This window comes from Hyperoodon ampullatus (assembly GCF_949752795.1).
Source record: "Hyperoodon ampullatus genome assembly, chromosome: 8".
Classification (NCBI taxonomy): Eukaryota; Metazoa; Chordata; class Mammalia; order Artiodactyla; family Ziphiidae; genus Hyperoodon; species Hyperoodon ampullatus.
The window spans coordinates 88794801-88808763 of record NC_136921.1 but is presented as its reverse complement, the minus strand read 5'-3'; the positions used below and the strand labels follow the sequence as shown (position 1 = coordinate 88808763).

The window sequence follows — 13963 nt, the reverse complement described above, 5'->3', positions numbered from 1 at the left end:
TTTCCCAGAATCTTATAGCTGGTATGTGATTAAGCTGGCATTTGAATTAGTACTTGCTTTACTCCAAAATCTCTGCTTTTTCTGTTGATCCTTTCTATCTCTGCAGGAAGGTTAGACATTATAGGATCATAATGTGCAGAATATTCGCACTTTTGTTTTTTATCTTTATATTCTCAGTTCAGCTTTGGGTCTTTTATTTTTCAGATAATTAATATACACAAAATTTTCCCTTTTAAAGTAGGTTTTAGTATATCCACAGTGTGCCACCATCACCACTAGATCCAAAACATTTTCATCACCCCAGAAAGAAACCGTTTGTCCATTAGCAGTCACTCTCCATTGCCTCCCCCACCTAGCCCCTGGCAACCACTAATCTACTTTCTGTCTCTTTGGATTTGCCCATTGAGGATATTTCATATAAATTGAATCATACATTATGTAGCCTTTTGTGTGTGGCTTCTTTTACCTAGTATAGTGTTTTTCAAGGTTCATCTATGTTGTAGCATGTATCAGTACTTCATTTCTTTTTATGACTGAATTGCTTTCCATTGTATGGATATACCACTTACTGTCCATCTTTTTAATTTTACCCATCCTGGTGGGTATAGAGTGCTATTTCATTGTGGTTTTGATTCACATTTCTCTGATGATTAGTGATACGGAACATCTTAAGTGTTGGCCATTTGTATATCTCCTTGAGGAAAATGTCTGTTCAAATCCTTTGCCCATTTAAAATTGGGTTTCTGCCTTTTTATTATTGAGTTGTAAGTTTTAATTATTATTGTGTGGTGTTTTTTATTAAAGTGTAGTTGATTTACAGTCTTGTGTTAGTTTTAGGTGTACAGCAAAGTAATTTAGTTACATATATATTTTTTTCAGATTATTTTCCATTGTAGGTTATTATAAGATATTTAATATAGTTCCCTATACTATACAGTAAATCCTTGTTGCATGTCTGTTATTGAATTTTTTTATGTCGTCTCTCTACTTGGCCCTTATCAGATGTATGATTTCCAAATATTTTTCCCCCCATTCTATGGATTGTCATTTCACTGTCTTGATAATGTCTTTTAGTGCACAAAATTTTTAATTTTGATAAAGTTTGTTTTTTCTTTGGTTGTTTGTGCTTTGGGTGTCATATCTAACAGACTATTGCCTAATCCAAGGTCATGAAGATTTCCACCTGCTTTCTTCTAAGAGTTTTATAGTATTAACTCTTACATTTAGGTCTTTGGTCCATTTTAACTTTTGTTTATGGATATTCACTTGTCTAAGCCCCATTTGTTAACTGTTATTTCCCCATTGAATTGTTTTGGTACCCTTGTCAAAAATCAATTGACCATATCATAAACTCAACAACAAAAAACCCAAATAACACAATTTAAAAATGGGCAAAGAACTTGAATAAACATTTCTCCAAAGAAATTTCCATCAGAGAATGAATGGATAAACAAAATGTGGTATATACATCCAATGGAACATTATTCGGCCTTTAAAAAAAGAAGGAAATCCTGTCATCTGCTATAACATGGATGAAACTTGAGGACATTGTGAAGTAAAATAAGCCAATCACAAAAAAAGACAAAAACTGTATGATGCTACTTATAAGAGGTGTCTAAAGTAGGCACACTCATAAAAACAAAGCATAATGATGGTTTACAGGGGCTGGAGGTGGGGTGGAGTGGGTGGGGTGGTAGAAAACAGTGGATATAAAATTTCTGTTTTGTAAGATAAAAAAGTTCTGGAGATCCGTTATAGAACAGTGAATATAGTCAACACTACTGAGTGGTACACTTAAAAATGGTTAAGATGGTAAATTTTATGTTATTTTTAACCACAATTACAAAATTTAAAAAAAAATCAGTTGATCTAGCCGTATGGGTGTATTTCTGATCTCTCAAGTCTATTGCATTGGTCTATATGTCTAGTCTTTTGCCAGTGCCACATAGTCTGGATTACTCTAGTTTTATAGTTAGTTTTGAAATATGGAAGGGTGAGACCTTTAATTTTGATCTTTTTCAAGATTGTTTTGGCTATTGTGGGTTCTTTCATTTTTCATATGAATTTTAGGATGGGCATGTCAGTTTCTGCACAAAAGGCAGCTGGAATTTTGATAGATTGCATTGACTCTGTAGATGAATTGCTAACAATATTAGGTCTTCTAATCCATGAACACAGATATCTTTCCATTTGCTTTGGTATTTAATGTCTGTCAATGATGCTTTGTAGTTTTTGTTACAAGTATACTTCTTTTGTTAAATATATTCCTATCTCAGTTTAGTTTTATTTATCATCTATAAGCCCTTCATAAATTTAGGCCAGTCTCAAAAAGACTGGATTCTGAAGTTTTCATCATCCTTATGATACTGTATTTCTTTGGCACACTACCACGATGACATGTATTGTCATGCATGCTCTCTCTCTCTCCCCCCACGTATACACGTTCTCTTATTCCAAGGATCTTCTCTATGTCTCCCAATCTGTCAAAGATAGTCTTTTTGACTTTCTTCATCTTCATAAGTAGTCTGGGTATGGAAATCCCATTTCTGATACCATCTACATTAAAAAATTTATATCTGTGATAGTTAAATCAAGATTTGTGGCTCTCCCTGTAAATTTATGTTTTGATTATAGATTGAATCAACCTTTGCACAAAAGTGGAAGAAAAGATAGTTTATCCTGGGGCACCATGGCCAGAAGTAATTAAATCTCATCTATAGGATCATAATATAGTTGGGAAGTTTTCTTGTAGCTAACAGAGTTTCATAGTCTCAAGCTACAAATATTGATTTATACCTCATGACAACTATTGTTACAGAATATTTCTATATGTAACGTTTAAGATTAGAACATCAGATTGCAAAGAAATGGCAGAGATTCACAAATAGTGACTCTCAGACATCAAAGTACAGAGTGTTGTAAGGGTTAGGTGCAAATCCCACTTCTAGCGATCATAAATCTAGGTTTTTTTGTAGAGTCCTTAGATTCACAGGTGGTCTAGAAACTATATTTTGAGAAACACTGCTCTAAAGTATCAAAAAGTGTACCCTGCTTGGGACCACTTAGTATGAATGCAAATCCTAACCTGGTAGCCTTGCAAGAGGTAAGAAGCCTGAGATTCAGGGAACATTTTGAAGTTTCAGGTGCTCGTTTTGGTACATGCTCAGAGAACCTTGATGGTTCTGACTTGAATTACAGTAGTTCAAGCCACAGATTTTACCTTGGGAATGAAAATAATCCCATTATACTATGATTTTTTCTTTGTATAGCCTTACCTGAATTAGGTGTACTTCACCTAATGTTGGTATAATTTTTCACTTCACCATTCTAGTAAATGTGCATACCTCCAATGGTCAAGTCAACTATAGCTTACTAATTTCTAAAGGTTGACTCTGGCAGAAGAGACAGATAGCTAGGAAGTACATACTTAACTTCTGAGTGTTCATTACCTAATCTTTTAGATTAACTTTCAGCATTCCTATTTATTGATCCACCCAACATTTATTGAGCATATACTTGTGCCAGGCACTGTCATAAGTGGTTCTAGAAATATTGCAGTGAACAAAATATTCAAAAAGTTCCTTTCCCTAATAACTGAGTAAGTGGGTTTACCAATAATGGGTGGAAGATAATAAACTTTAAGAACATATGGGACTTCCCTGGCAGTCCAGTGGTTAAGATTCTGCATTTCCACTGCAGGGGGGCGTGGGTTCGCTCCCTGGTCAGGAAATTAAAATCCTGCATGCTGCAAGGTATGGCCTAATTAATTAATTAATTTGTAAAAAAAGAACATAATATATCATGTGTGATGAAGAAAAATAAGTCAGGGTGCAGGAATAGAGAGTGACAGGAAATGGAAAAGGAAAGGCTTCTTTTTTAAGATGGTGGAAAGTAACATTTAAGCAGAAATCTGAAGTGCCTAAAGATTTCAGGACTTGTATTTGTTCAATTTCTGGCATATGCCATAAAATGGTAGAATTTTCCATCTTAAAAGGATCATTTAATCATTGAACTTCAGAGTTGTTAAAAACAACAGAACTCTTTCTTCTGATGAAATCTGATGCAAAAATCCAGCATATAAGAATGACGCAGCTCTGGTTAAAATGCAAAAGTGGAGGGTCGAGAACTTCCCTATTCTTCCCCTCTTGCTCTCTCCACCGTTTCTTCTCCTAGCACCTTGGGAGCTCCTATAGGGAACCCGGAACAATTTGAAAACTACTCAGCACTTTGCAGGTGGGTAAACTAAAGCTAAGAGAACTTAAATACTGCCTGTAGTCCGTCAGCTGGTTATTAGTCAAAGCACTTTCCACTTTGCATCCATTATATGCCAGCGCTGTGCTAGGAGAGTTCTGTAGATATATCAGGGAACAAAGACAAGTCCCTGACCTCAAGAAGTTTTTATTATAGTGGGAGGAGATAACCCAAAAATAGGCAATTTATAGTGTAGGGTGGAGTGTGGTAATAACATCTATCTGTGTGGAAGTTCAGGGAAAGCTCTACAGGAGCTGGTTTCTTAAAGAATACATTGAATTTAGACCAGTTAAGAGGAGCTGCTATCATATACTCAAATGAAGATAACCCCCAGATGTGGTCATTATCAGTATCAAGATGCTTTCAGCTACAAATAACAAAGACAATCCCAACATGTAATAGTTAAACCCAAGGTAGTTTGTCTTCAGGTTTGGTTAATTCAGTGTTCCTGTGACAGTTTCAAGAACATCTTTCCCTACATCGATTCTTTTGGTCAAAGTATGGCTGCTGGAATTCTAGAGGTAAGATCCAGACATAGTGTCCAGCAGAGACTCTCTTCTTTTCCCTTTTTAAGAGCCAAAGGAGCCTTTCAGAATCTTCCTGAAGCCCCTAGCAGGCTTCCTCTCATGCCCTATTGACCAGAACTAGTTCACATGCCCACTCTCAGACAAGTTGCCAGCTGGTGAATGGGATTTCTGTTATTTACACAAAATAATTAGGACTCACCCTGATGTTTTCTCCTGTTTATTCATTGCAAGATAATTTTATATATAAATTTATTTATTTATTATGATTATTTTTTAGAATTTATTTATTTTATTGATTTATTTTTTTGGCTGTTTTGGGTCTTCGTTCCTGCACATGGGATTTCTCTAGTTGTGGTGAGAGGGGGCTACCCTTCGTTGCTGTGCGTGGGCTTCTCATTGCAGTGGCTTCTCTTGTTGCAGAGTACGGGCTCTAGGTGCGCAGGATTCAGTAGTTGCAGCACACAGGCTCAGTAGTTGTGGCTCAAGGGCTCTAGAGCACAGGCTCAGTAGTTGTGGTGCACGGGCTTAGTTGCTCCACGGCATGTGGAATCTTCCCAGACCAGGGCTCGAACCCATGTCCCCTGCATTGGCAGGTGGATTCTTAACTACTGTGCCACCAGGGAAGCCTCGTGGTATTAATTTTAGTGCAGGTTTCTAATATTTATTGCCATTTGTAAAATAACTGGATTAATAAATAATGTTTATGTCATCTTTAAGAAGATAGCTTTACCTTCCATAAGCCTTACTCTTTTTTTTTTTTCTTTTAGAACACTGCAAATTGACATTAATTTGCAGTGATCATGTTTGGAAAATGGAAAAGAAAAATGTGATATCTTAAAGTCATTATTTGGGACTTTGAGTGGTTTTAATAGAAATGGGAGTAAACCCGCAAGGGAGGAGACTAGTGTTTATCAGTGCCCCCTGGATTTTTGGTATATCTATACCTTGAACAACATGAGTGGAACTAGCTTAGTAAGGGTCATGTCCTTAATAACATTGACCGAATCATGTTAAGTCACTGCACGGACCAGCCCTGGATCCTCTGACGTATAAGTTGCCTCATTTTCTGAGTACTGACATATGGCTCTTGCCGGCACTTATATTCAGTCAAAAGCAAGATATCAGTGATTTTTTTTTAAAGTTAAGACCTAGATTCACACAGGAAACCATACAAGGTGTGTATAAGGACCTAATATTACCGTATGTAACAATTTTAAAGATTTTAAATCTACTTTGATGCTGGAAAGTAGAATAAGTAGATTTGAGAGAGTTCTGATGTTCAACAAAGATATCATAAATGGTAATATAACTTTGGCTTTAGAGCCAAATTGAGCCATCTTTAAAGAATTTTTAGAAAATCAGAATTTGAGTAGCTGGGGATAGTTGAATGGCTGGTTGGGCATGAAGTGTAGAAAAGAATAAATTAAAATTCTTATTAAAGTATATTAGAGAAAACTATTTCAGGAGTTTAAGTTTCAAGAATTTAGTTTTATGCAGAATACCATACCATTGAGATACCATCATACCATTGAGATTCCCGTTATAAAGGTAAGTATTGTGAAACGAGTCTCAGTTTGGATATGTACATGAAAATAATGTGTGTGTGCACCATATGTTTTTGGGTTTTTTTTGCACCATATGTTTGAATCAGGTATAAAATCTATTTCTTCTTGTGGGTGATGGTCAAAAAAAGTTTGAAAGCTGTTGTATTAGGACACAATAAAATGGAGGATTTAACTCTAGTATGGAGAGCTTCCAGTTAAGAGGGTAGACTGAACCAATATAGGAGGCTCCCTTCTTGTTTCTAATATATAGAAACACCAGAGGAAATAACCAGGAAAGATAGTATTGATGATGATGTGATATTTTTAGAACGCGGCAGGACTTGAAAGCAAGAAAAAGGATTCTCTAGGTGCCAGAAACAAAGAGGAAACTCAGGGATAGTCGAAAGTGAACTCAACAGTGTATGGCCCTCAGGGAAAACTGAGCTCATATGGCTTAGAGACCTTAGTTTCCATATAGGAATAAGACTCAGAGCACAGGCCCCAGGCTACAGGTGCTGGAACAAGGCTCACTCATAAGCCTAGAAAGAGCTGTCCTTTCCACGATCAGATACTAGAAAATTGCACCCCCCAGCTCCCACCCCTTCTGGTAAAGGGAAGAAACTGTTATTCTCAGGAAACTAGAGACTGGGACTGTACTGTAAGAAGAAGCAAGTCAATTTGCATTACCAATAACCTAGTGCAGAAACTCTGTCAAAGTGATCTGGAGCCCAAGACCTTCCATAGGTCTTTCCCTAGAAGAAACAACCACAAAACTACGTCAACAACCCAGCAGTTGACCACAGATTCTCTTGGAACAAAATGGCTCCTGCCAAATGACCACACATCCAAGAACAACACAGCACATACACAGGAGCCAGCGGTTTTGAGAGGTCATTAGCAGATGGCATGTGATGGGGCGGTGGGGACAGAGTTATACACAAGAAATTAGAAATAATTAGAGCAGTCTGTGAGGAACTTTTAAGTTAATCTTTTAAAAATCTTGAAAGAGAATAAGAATTCATTAAACAAGTGTAAAATGTTACCCAAAAAGAACAGGTAGATTTGAAAGAGAAACAAATATAATTTTTAGATAAAATTTGTATCTGGAAGAGAAATATAAACCATGTAAATTAACCCTAGGAAAACCAAATTATGGAATCTGGAATTTCAAGATTGGATAAGAAGGTCAGGTTATAAGACCAAAGGTAAATTTGAGATATAATCTTTTAGAAATCTAATGCTAGTTTAATATTAAAGATCTCATTTGTCCGAAGACACTAACAGATCATAACCTGCCAGTGTATCTCAAAGCATAACCCTTTATCCTGAAAACTGATTGTCCCTGCTTAGTCTCCTTGCTGTGGAATCATTACTAGGAAGAAAAATACAACTAATGGCAGTTCCTCTTTCCATTTGTCACTCATAAGACTTTGGGGAAGTCAGTGTGGCTCCAGCTCCTTATTGGTAATCTCTGGCTTTGTGCAATAATCTATTTATATAAATTTATAAAATGAATGCTCTGAAAGTCTTTACAGTTTAGCTCTTTCTTTAGGAGTGTACTGTCTTTACTGTTTCTTCTCCCCTCATATAATTTGATATTCTATGACAATATCATTATTATTTTGGTTACTAACAGTTGGATAGTTTTCTTTAGACATTTGCTAACATTTGTGTATGGAGATTACTGTTCAGTCACTTTGACAGAATGTACTTGAAATTGTTTTTCTAGTAGTGGTACTGAGCTCAACTTTGATTTTCCATATCCCTCATGTGCCAATAGCTCACATTTTTTAGATGACTAACTGTAGTTTGGGGTATGGTTTGTAGCAATAGAATAGACATCTTTCTGCAAAAGGTAACTGGTCCCAATGGGGTTCAAACTTGTGATCTTGGCCTCATTATCACACTTTTGTAACCATAAGACCTAACAGATATATTATATGTATTTCAGTCTATAATCTTGAAATCAAGTCATATTTTTAATTACTCAAGGCTTATTTCAAATATGTAATTAAAAATCACTTTGGGACATTTCTCGCTTTTGTTTGATAGTAAAAGTAACAAAAGTAAAGCAGACAGCCAAAGAACCTAACTCACTTTTCATCTTCCCTGTGTTTTCTATGACAGTGAAAGTCACAAAAGTGAAGCTTGCAGGCAAAGACCTAACTCACTTTACGGAGAGTGCTACGGTACCTTTTTCTTTTAGTGAGGCTATAGCAGGTCTGATGTCAGTCACTTTAGAGACCTTTAGACCTCAGTGCTCATTTATTGCTAAAATGTACCAGCTCTGCTTCTGCATTATGAAGATCATCTGTCAACACTTTGAGATATTCTCCTTTGTTATTAAGCTTGTGATGCTCTACACTGTCAGGTTTTTTGCCAATTATAGTTAAGGTACAATGGTGTATTCACCAGATCAAAGTCTCACATTGGCGGTAGAGGAATGATTTGTAAGTCTTTATTCATCTGAATTGTACAATAGAACACCTGAGGAATGCAAATAATCCCTCTGAGGAATCGGCAGGAAAGGCTGTTAAAATGACAGGGTAAAACTATTGTTATTCTGAATTGATGTTTCAGCCAAAGTAATTATTTCTTATCTTGTTGTCTTATAACAGTTCTAGTTTTATTAGTTATGTTGACCATATTTAGGAAACAAAATGTGTATTTTATATATATGTTATCCTTTTACATGGGCTTGTTTTATTTTACTTTATTGAATCTATATTTGGTATGTGATTTTCCTTTTTTTTAATTACGTATTTGATTTTGACTTGTATAATAAACATATGTTACTAAACCATTGATGGTAAATTTTAATATACAGTTTTGTTTGAATATTGTAAGTCTATAAAATAAGTTAGAATCTCATAATGTTATTATAGGAAGAAGTATCAATTTAAATTTTTACTTTTTTCTTTAACCTTTCCTTCATAATTTTAGATAAGAAAATAGCTGGTTTGGATTCCCTATTTTAAAGGACACATACTTTATTCCAAAATACATTTTTAGGGATTGGTTCGTTGTTTTTAGGATGTGACCAAAAGAGGAAAAAAAATATTATGAAGATCAAAAACCACTGATGAATATTAAATAAGTAAATTATAGGTTAGCCTTGTATAACAAACATGTATGAACTATTGTATGAATTTTTCATTCCTTTATCCCATTCTACTCAGTAGACCATATTCTTAATTTTCTAATAACTCTCATCCCTGCCATTTTCTTTGATGGGTGAGTGTTGATGAATTTGTGGTTTAGTTCTTATGTTTCTTATCCACTGTAGTGACATTTGCATTGTTTATTTAAGGATAACTTCCTCACTTTTTTACCATGATAGTTATTAAAACCTTGGTCTAAATATGGGAGACAGGTGGAACTATGTGAGACTATGATATATATTGAACTATGAAATCTATTTCCAGTTCTATACTAAGCTCTATTCCAGAATCATAGGCACATATGCTATGATTATCTGAGAATAAAAATTAACAATACTAACTGCTGTTAATATTTGTTTACTATATGCCACGCTTTACTTTTCTAGGTTCTTTACCTACATTATAATATGTACTATTATTATCTCCATAGGTGAGGAAACGGAGGCTTAGAAAGGTTTAGTAACCTGCCCAGGAATAAAAAGCTAGCAAAGTGGTAGGATCAGAACCTGGTTAATATATTCACTACACTTATCTCATTTATGTTCTAACTACCACTTGGCTAAAATACTCCACGTTTTGGAACAAATCTCTCAATAATGTCTTTTCAGGTAACACTCGATATCAATTTCCTAACTGATTTGGCTTTCCAAACCCTTTTGCTATTAAAGTACTTTATTTCCTCTGTAGTTCTATTATTCATGATCCTACAAAAGTGAGATTCATAAGAACAATGTGTACACAATCAACTAGGTTTTTGTAAATCTATATTTTTGGACTTTTTTTTTTTTTTTAATTAGCAAAAATCTCCCTCAAAACCAGTGACAACTGTAAAGTCTTGTTAGTCCAAGAAGGAACTGAACCAGGCATATAGATATCTGGGTGGAACAAATTATTTGTCAGAGCTCTTCGAAATTAGCTGACGCGTTTAGGTGTGATTCCTATAAATATAGAACTTTGTCTTTTTGCTTTTTAAAAATACACTTTGTAAAAGAAGGAAAATAATAAATCATAACATTGAGGTTTTCAAGGTCACAGTTGTTAATGCTGAGCAAATTTAGTGTAACTGTAAAAAGTTTTAAAATATTTGTATTAGTTCCTATAGATAATGTGTTAAAGTAAAACTAGATTACAGTAAAATATTATGGCGTATACCTGAAGCAATTGCTGCCTGTTAATGCCTTGACCTTGGAAAGCTATACACAAAAAGATGGCATCATAAAACTGTGCAATTCTTATGAATATGTATGTGCTACTTGATAATAATGAATGTGGTACAGTCATGCATGCACTACAAGATAATGTTGTGCCCTTTTTTGTCTACAGGTTGATAAAAATTAAAGAGTGGGTGGACAAGTATGACCCAGGTGCCTTGGTCATTCCTTTTAGTGGGGCCTTGGAACTCAGGTTGCAAGAATTGAGTGCTGAGGAGAGACAGAAGTATCTGGAAGCGAACATGACACAAAGGTTAATTAGCATTCATTTTCCCTACACTTTATTATCAACTATTTCCTTGCAGTAATTTAATTGCTTGCGCTGATAGAATAATAAATGACAGAGTAATTACCATTATAAAGAGGGAATCTTCTCCTTTCTTTACCATGAGACAGAGTGAAAAGATTTATTTTAAATTAAGTTTTTAACTGTCATCTGTCATCTCCGTACAGTGTTTTAATTATAACATAGGTATTAGTTATGTATATTTTTGAGAAGGAATGATCGCCAAAACTCTTTCGTCATGTTCAGTGGGGGAGGGGAAAGGGTGAATCAGTTGCCTTAATTTTTTCTGAGTAACAGTAATATATTGTTTAAACATCGGATTTCAATCAAATAATTTTGCTTTCATGACCCACGTCCTGGAAATAATTGATATTGGAGGAAAATAATCATAGAATGGGTAGATCAAATTTTTCTTTTTTTTTATAATAAGCAATTCAAAATGATATGTTCAGACTAGTACAATTAAAACCAATTTTAGAAGGGATTTTTTAGGAATAGTTATGTGCTTTCTGACTTCTTCAAGTGTATTATAAAAGATGAATGGTCATTTACTGATATCTCTAACATTTTCTGCTTGAAATGAATAATTTTAGCTTTGTGCTGATCTCTGGCACAATCAACCTATATGTTGAGTGAATTTGTTACATTTTATTTCAGCGCTTTGCCAAAGATCATTAAGGCTGGGTTTGCAGCACTCCAACTAGAATACTTTTTCACTGCAGGCCCAGATGAAGTGCGTGCATGGACCATCAGGGTAAGATTCATACTTATTCATCAGCTATATCCAGTTCCACACTATTGAATTCAGATTGATATCACTGACTTTGAAGTTTGTCATGGTGGCGGTTAGCTAGTCATTACAGATGAGGTTTTTGTCCAGGATAACTTTAATTATTTGTGAGCTGCTGAACAGTGAAAGTGGAGCGGCATTGATTGAGGCAGGTAACAATTGATTCTGCCTATTACATAGTCTGAATTTCTTCATCCTGTAGAATCTGTCTACCCTCCTCCTGTGGTCAGAGATAAGACACACCAGTATTGTGCTTGCTTAATCTGTGTGACTGGGTTTGTCTGCAGTGAAATTGATGTTGCTTTTCATTTTGTATTCGCTAAGTTTGTTTGGGTTGCGGGTGGTTCTTTCCTCCTTTGCTTTGCTCGGATTACATTTTCAGCAATAAAAGCAATATGACATCATTATGCTCTTCATAGATACACAGTTGGGCTCAAAGAGCTAAACTCAGTGTGCAATAATTCATGGCTTTTTAAATTTGAATTCATAAAAGTAGTGTTTATTTTTGCAGTGTTTTATATTCAATCTTCTTTAATAATGTGATATGTATTTTAAATATTGATGTATAACTGATTACCACCAGAAAGAATGACTAATTTATTCCCAGAGGACAATAGAAACTGAACTGTAATGGCTTGCTTTTAAATGAAAATATATTGTAATATGGTAGTTACTGTTGAAAAATATTTTGAAATATATGTAATCCGAAATAGTGTTACAGAATATAAAAATAATGTCAGAACTTTTAGAAATACTCAGTGTCTTATTCATTCTTTTATTATCCTTTTTTAATGTATGCTACATGATAAATTTTAGGGCTGCTTTGATTTCTGTTTTCACTGACTACCTTAATTTATTGTTACATCTATTTTGATTTAAGATGGATAGGAACATGGAGTCAGTTGAACATAATGTTAAATGCGTTTTGTGAATGTGAGATTCACTTTTCTTTGATATCCTCTTTCCTTTGTAAAAAAATGTTTGATTGACTTATAACTAAGGTCCTTTTATATAGACTTACAAAATAATGTCAAAGCAAATCCAAGTTGGTAAACAAATTGCCAGGGTTTATTTTTACTATATATTTTAAAGCCTTAAAACTTCCAAACTTAAGTATGTACAGCAGGAAAGATAACATATTCTGGGCTTGAAAATATGAAAGCTGGTTTATTTTAAGACTGATTGTAAGTATCCATGATTTAATGTGCTAAGATATTTAGTCAGGTAAGCATCAGTGAGTAGCCATATTAACCCAATACATCTTTTATTGTAAAAACTGTGCTTTATAGTGTCAGACTCCTTACCACTTTAACATGCTTTATTAAGCAGCCTTTAGGTCACCATTATTTCTCAAATTTCTTTCCATGGTTGTGTGTGTCTGGAATGTATGTCCTTGTAATTTAACATATGGGGTAATTATAAGACATTTCTCTTCCTATATCAATTTGAATTTTCCTTTATGATGGTTAGGGTGTATTATGTAAAGTGTTCAAAATTCTATTAAAATGTTTTGAGGATTTTAAAATTATTTGCTGAACATATATTGTATGATTTGTTGGAAATGTCTTAAAAATATCCCTTTATATATTGATTTTTATATGTTCTTTAGATGAGCTGAAATTTTCAAGGCTTTTTATCTTTTTGAAACCTTTGATAATTCAACTTGAAAGCTATTTAAAATCCTTACTTTTTTCCACTGTAAAGAATAGAAAATCGAAATGAAACCTACGCCGAAACCAGACCACTGCATCTAAATCGATAAATCTGTGGATGACTATTAGGAAAAACAAAGCTACGCTTCTTTAATATCTACTGATCTGTCTGTGCTGAATCTGCTGCACAGATAGTGCCCAGTGTTGAAAATGTTCTAATTGTATATCTGACATCTTAACTGATATTAAACTAAGTTTAAGTTGAGCCCAACAGCAGATCAGAGAAAAGAAACTCTACGCTTTCAATCAGTCATCTTAAATGCAATTAGTTTTCTCTGGTCTTTCTATTCAAAGAAAGGGACGAAGGCTCCTCAAGCTGCAGGAAAGATTCACACAGATTTTGAAAAAGGATTCATTATGGCTGAAGTAATGAAATACGAAGATTTTAAAGAGGAAGGTTCTGAAAATGCGGTCAAGGTAAGGAATTATTTTCTAGTTTCACACTTTATAATTTTTGCTAATATGAAGATACTCAGGATTA

At 34.5% G+C, this 13963-nt stretch overlaps 1 protein-coding gene across 3 annotated transcripts in view; it reads left to right on the top strand.

Moving 5' to 3' along the window:
• OLA1 (Obg like ATPase 1) overlaps positions 1-13963 on the top strand; it is a gene marked incomplete at its 5' end in the record, with an annotated part of 164823 nt that overhangs the window by 146888 nt on the left and 3972 nt on the right. For 2 of the 3 annotated variants that reach the window (XM_079710276.1, XM_079710275.1), the window contains 3 exons: positions 10807-10947; positions 11638-11734; positions 13777-13899. In XM_079710276.1, coding sequence (XP_079566402.1) covers positions 10807-10947; positions 11638-11734; positions 13777-13899 — 361 coding nt within the window. The remainder of the gene's footprint in view (positions 1-10806; positions 10948-11637; positions 11735-13776; positions 13900-13963) is intronic. The other variant, XM_079710277.1, reaches the window with a different exon arrangement.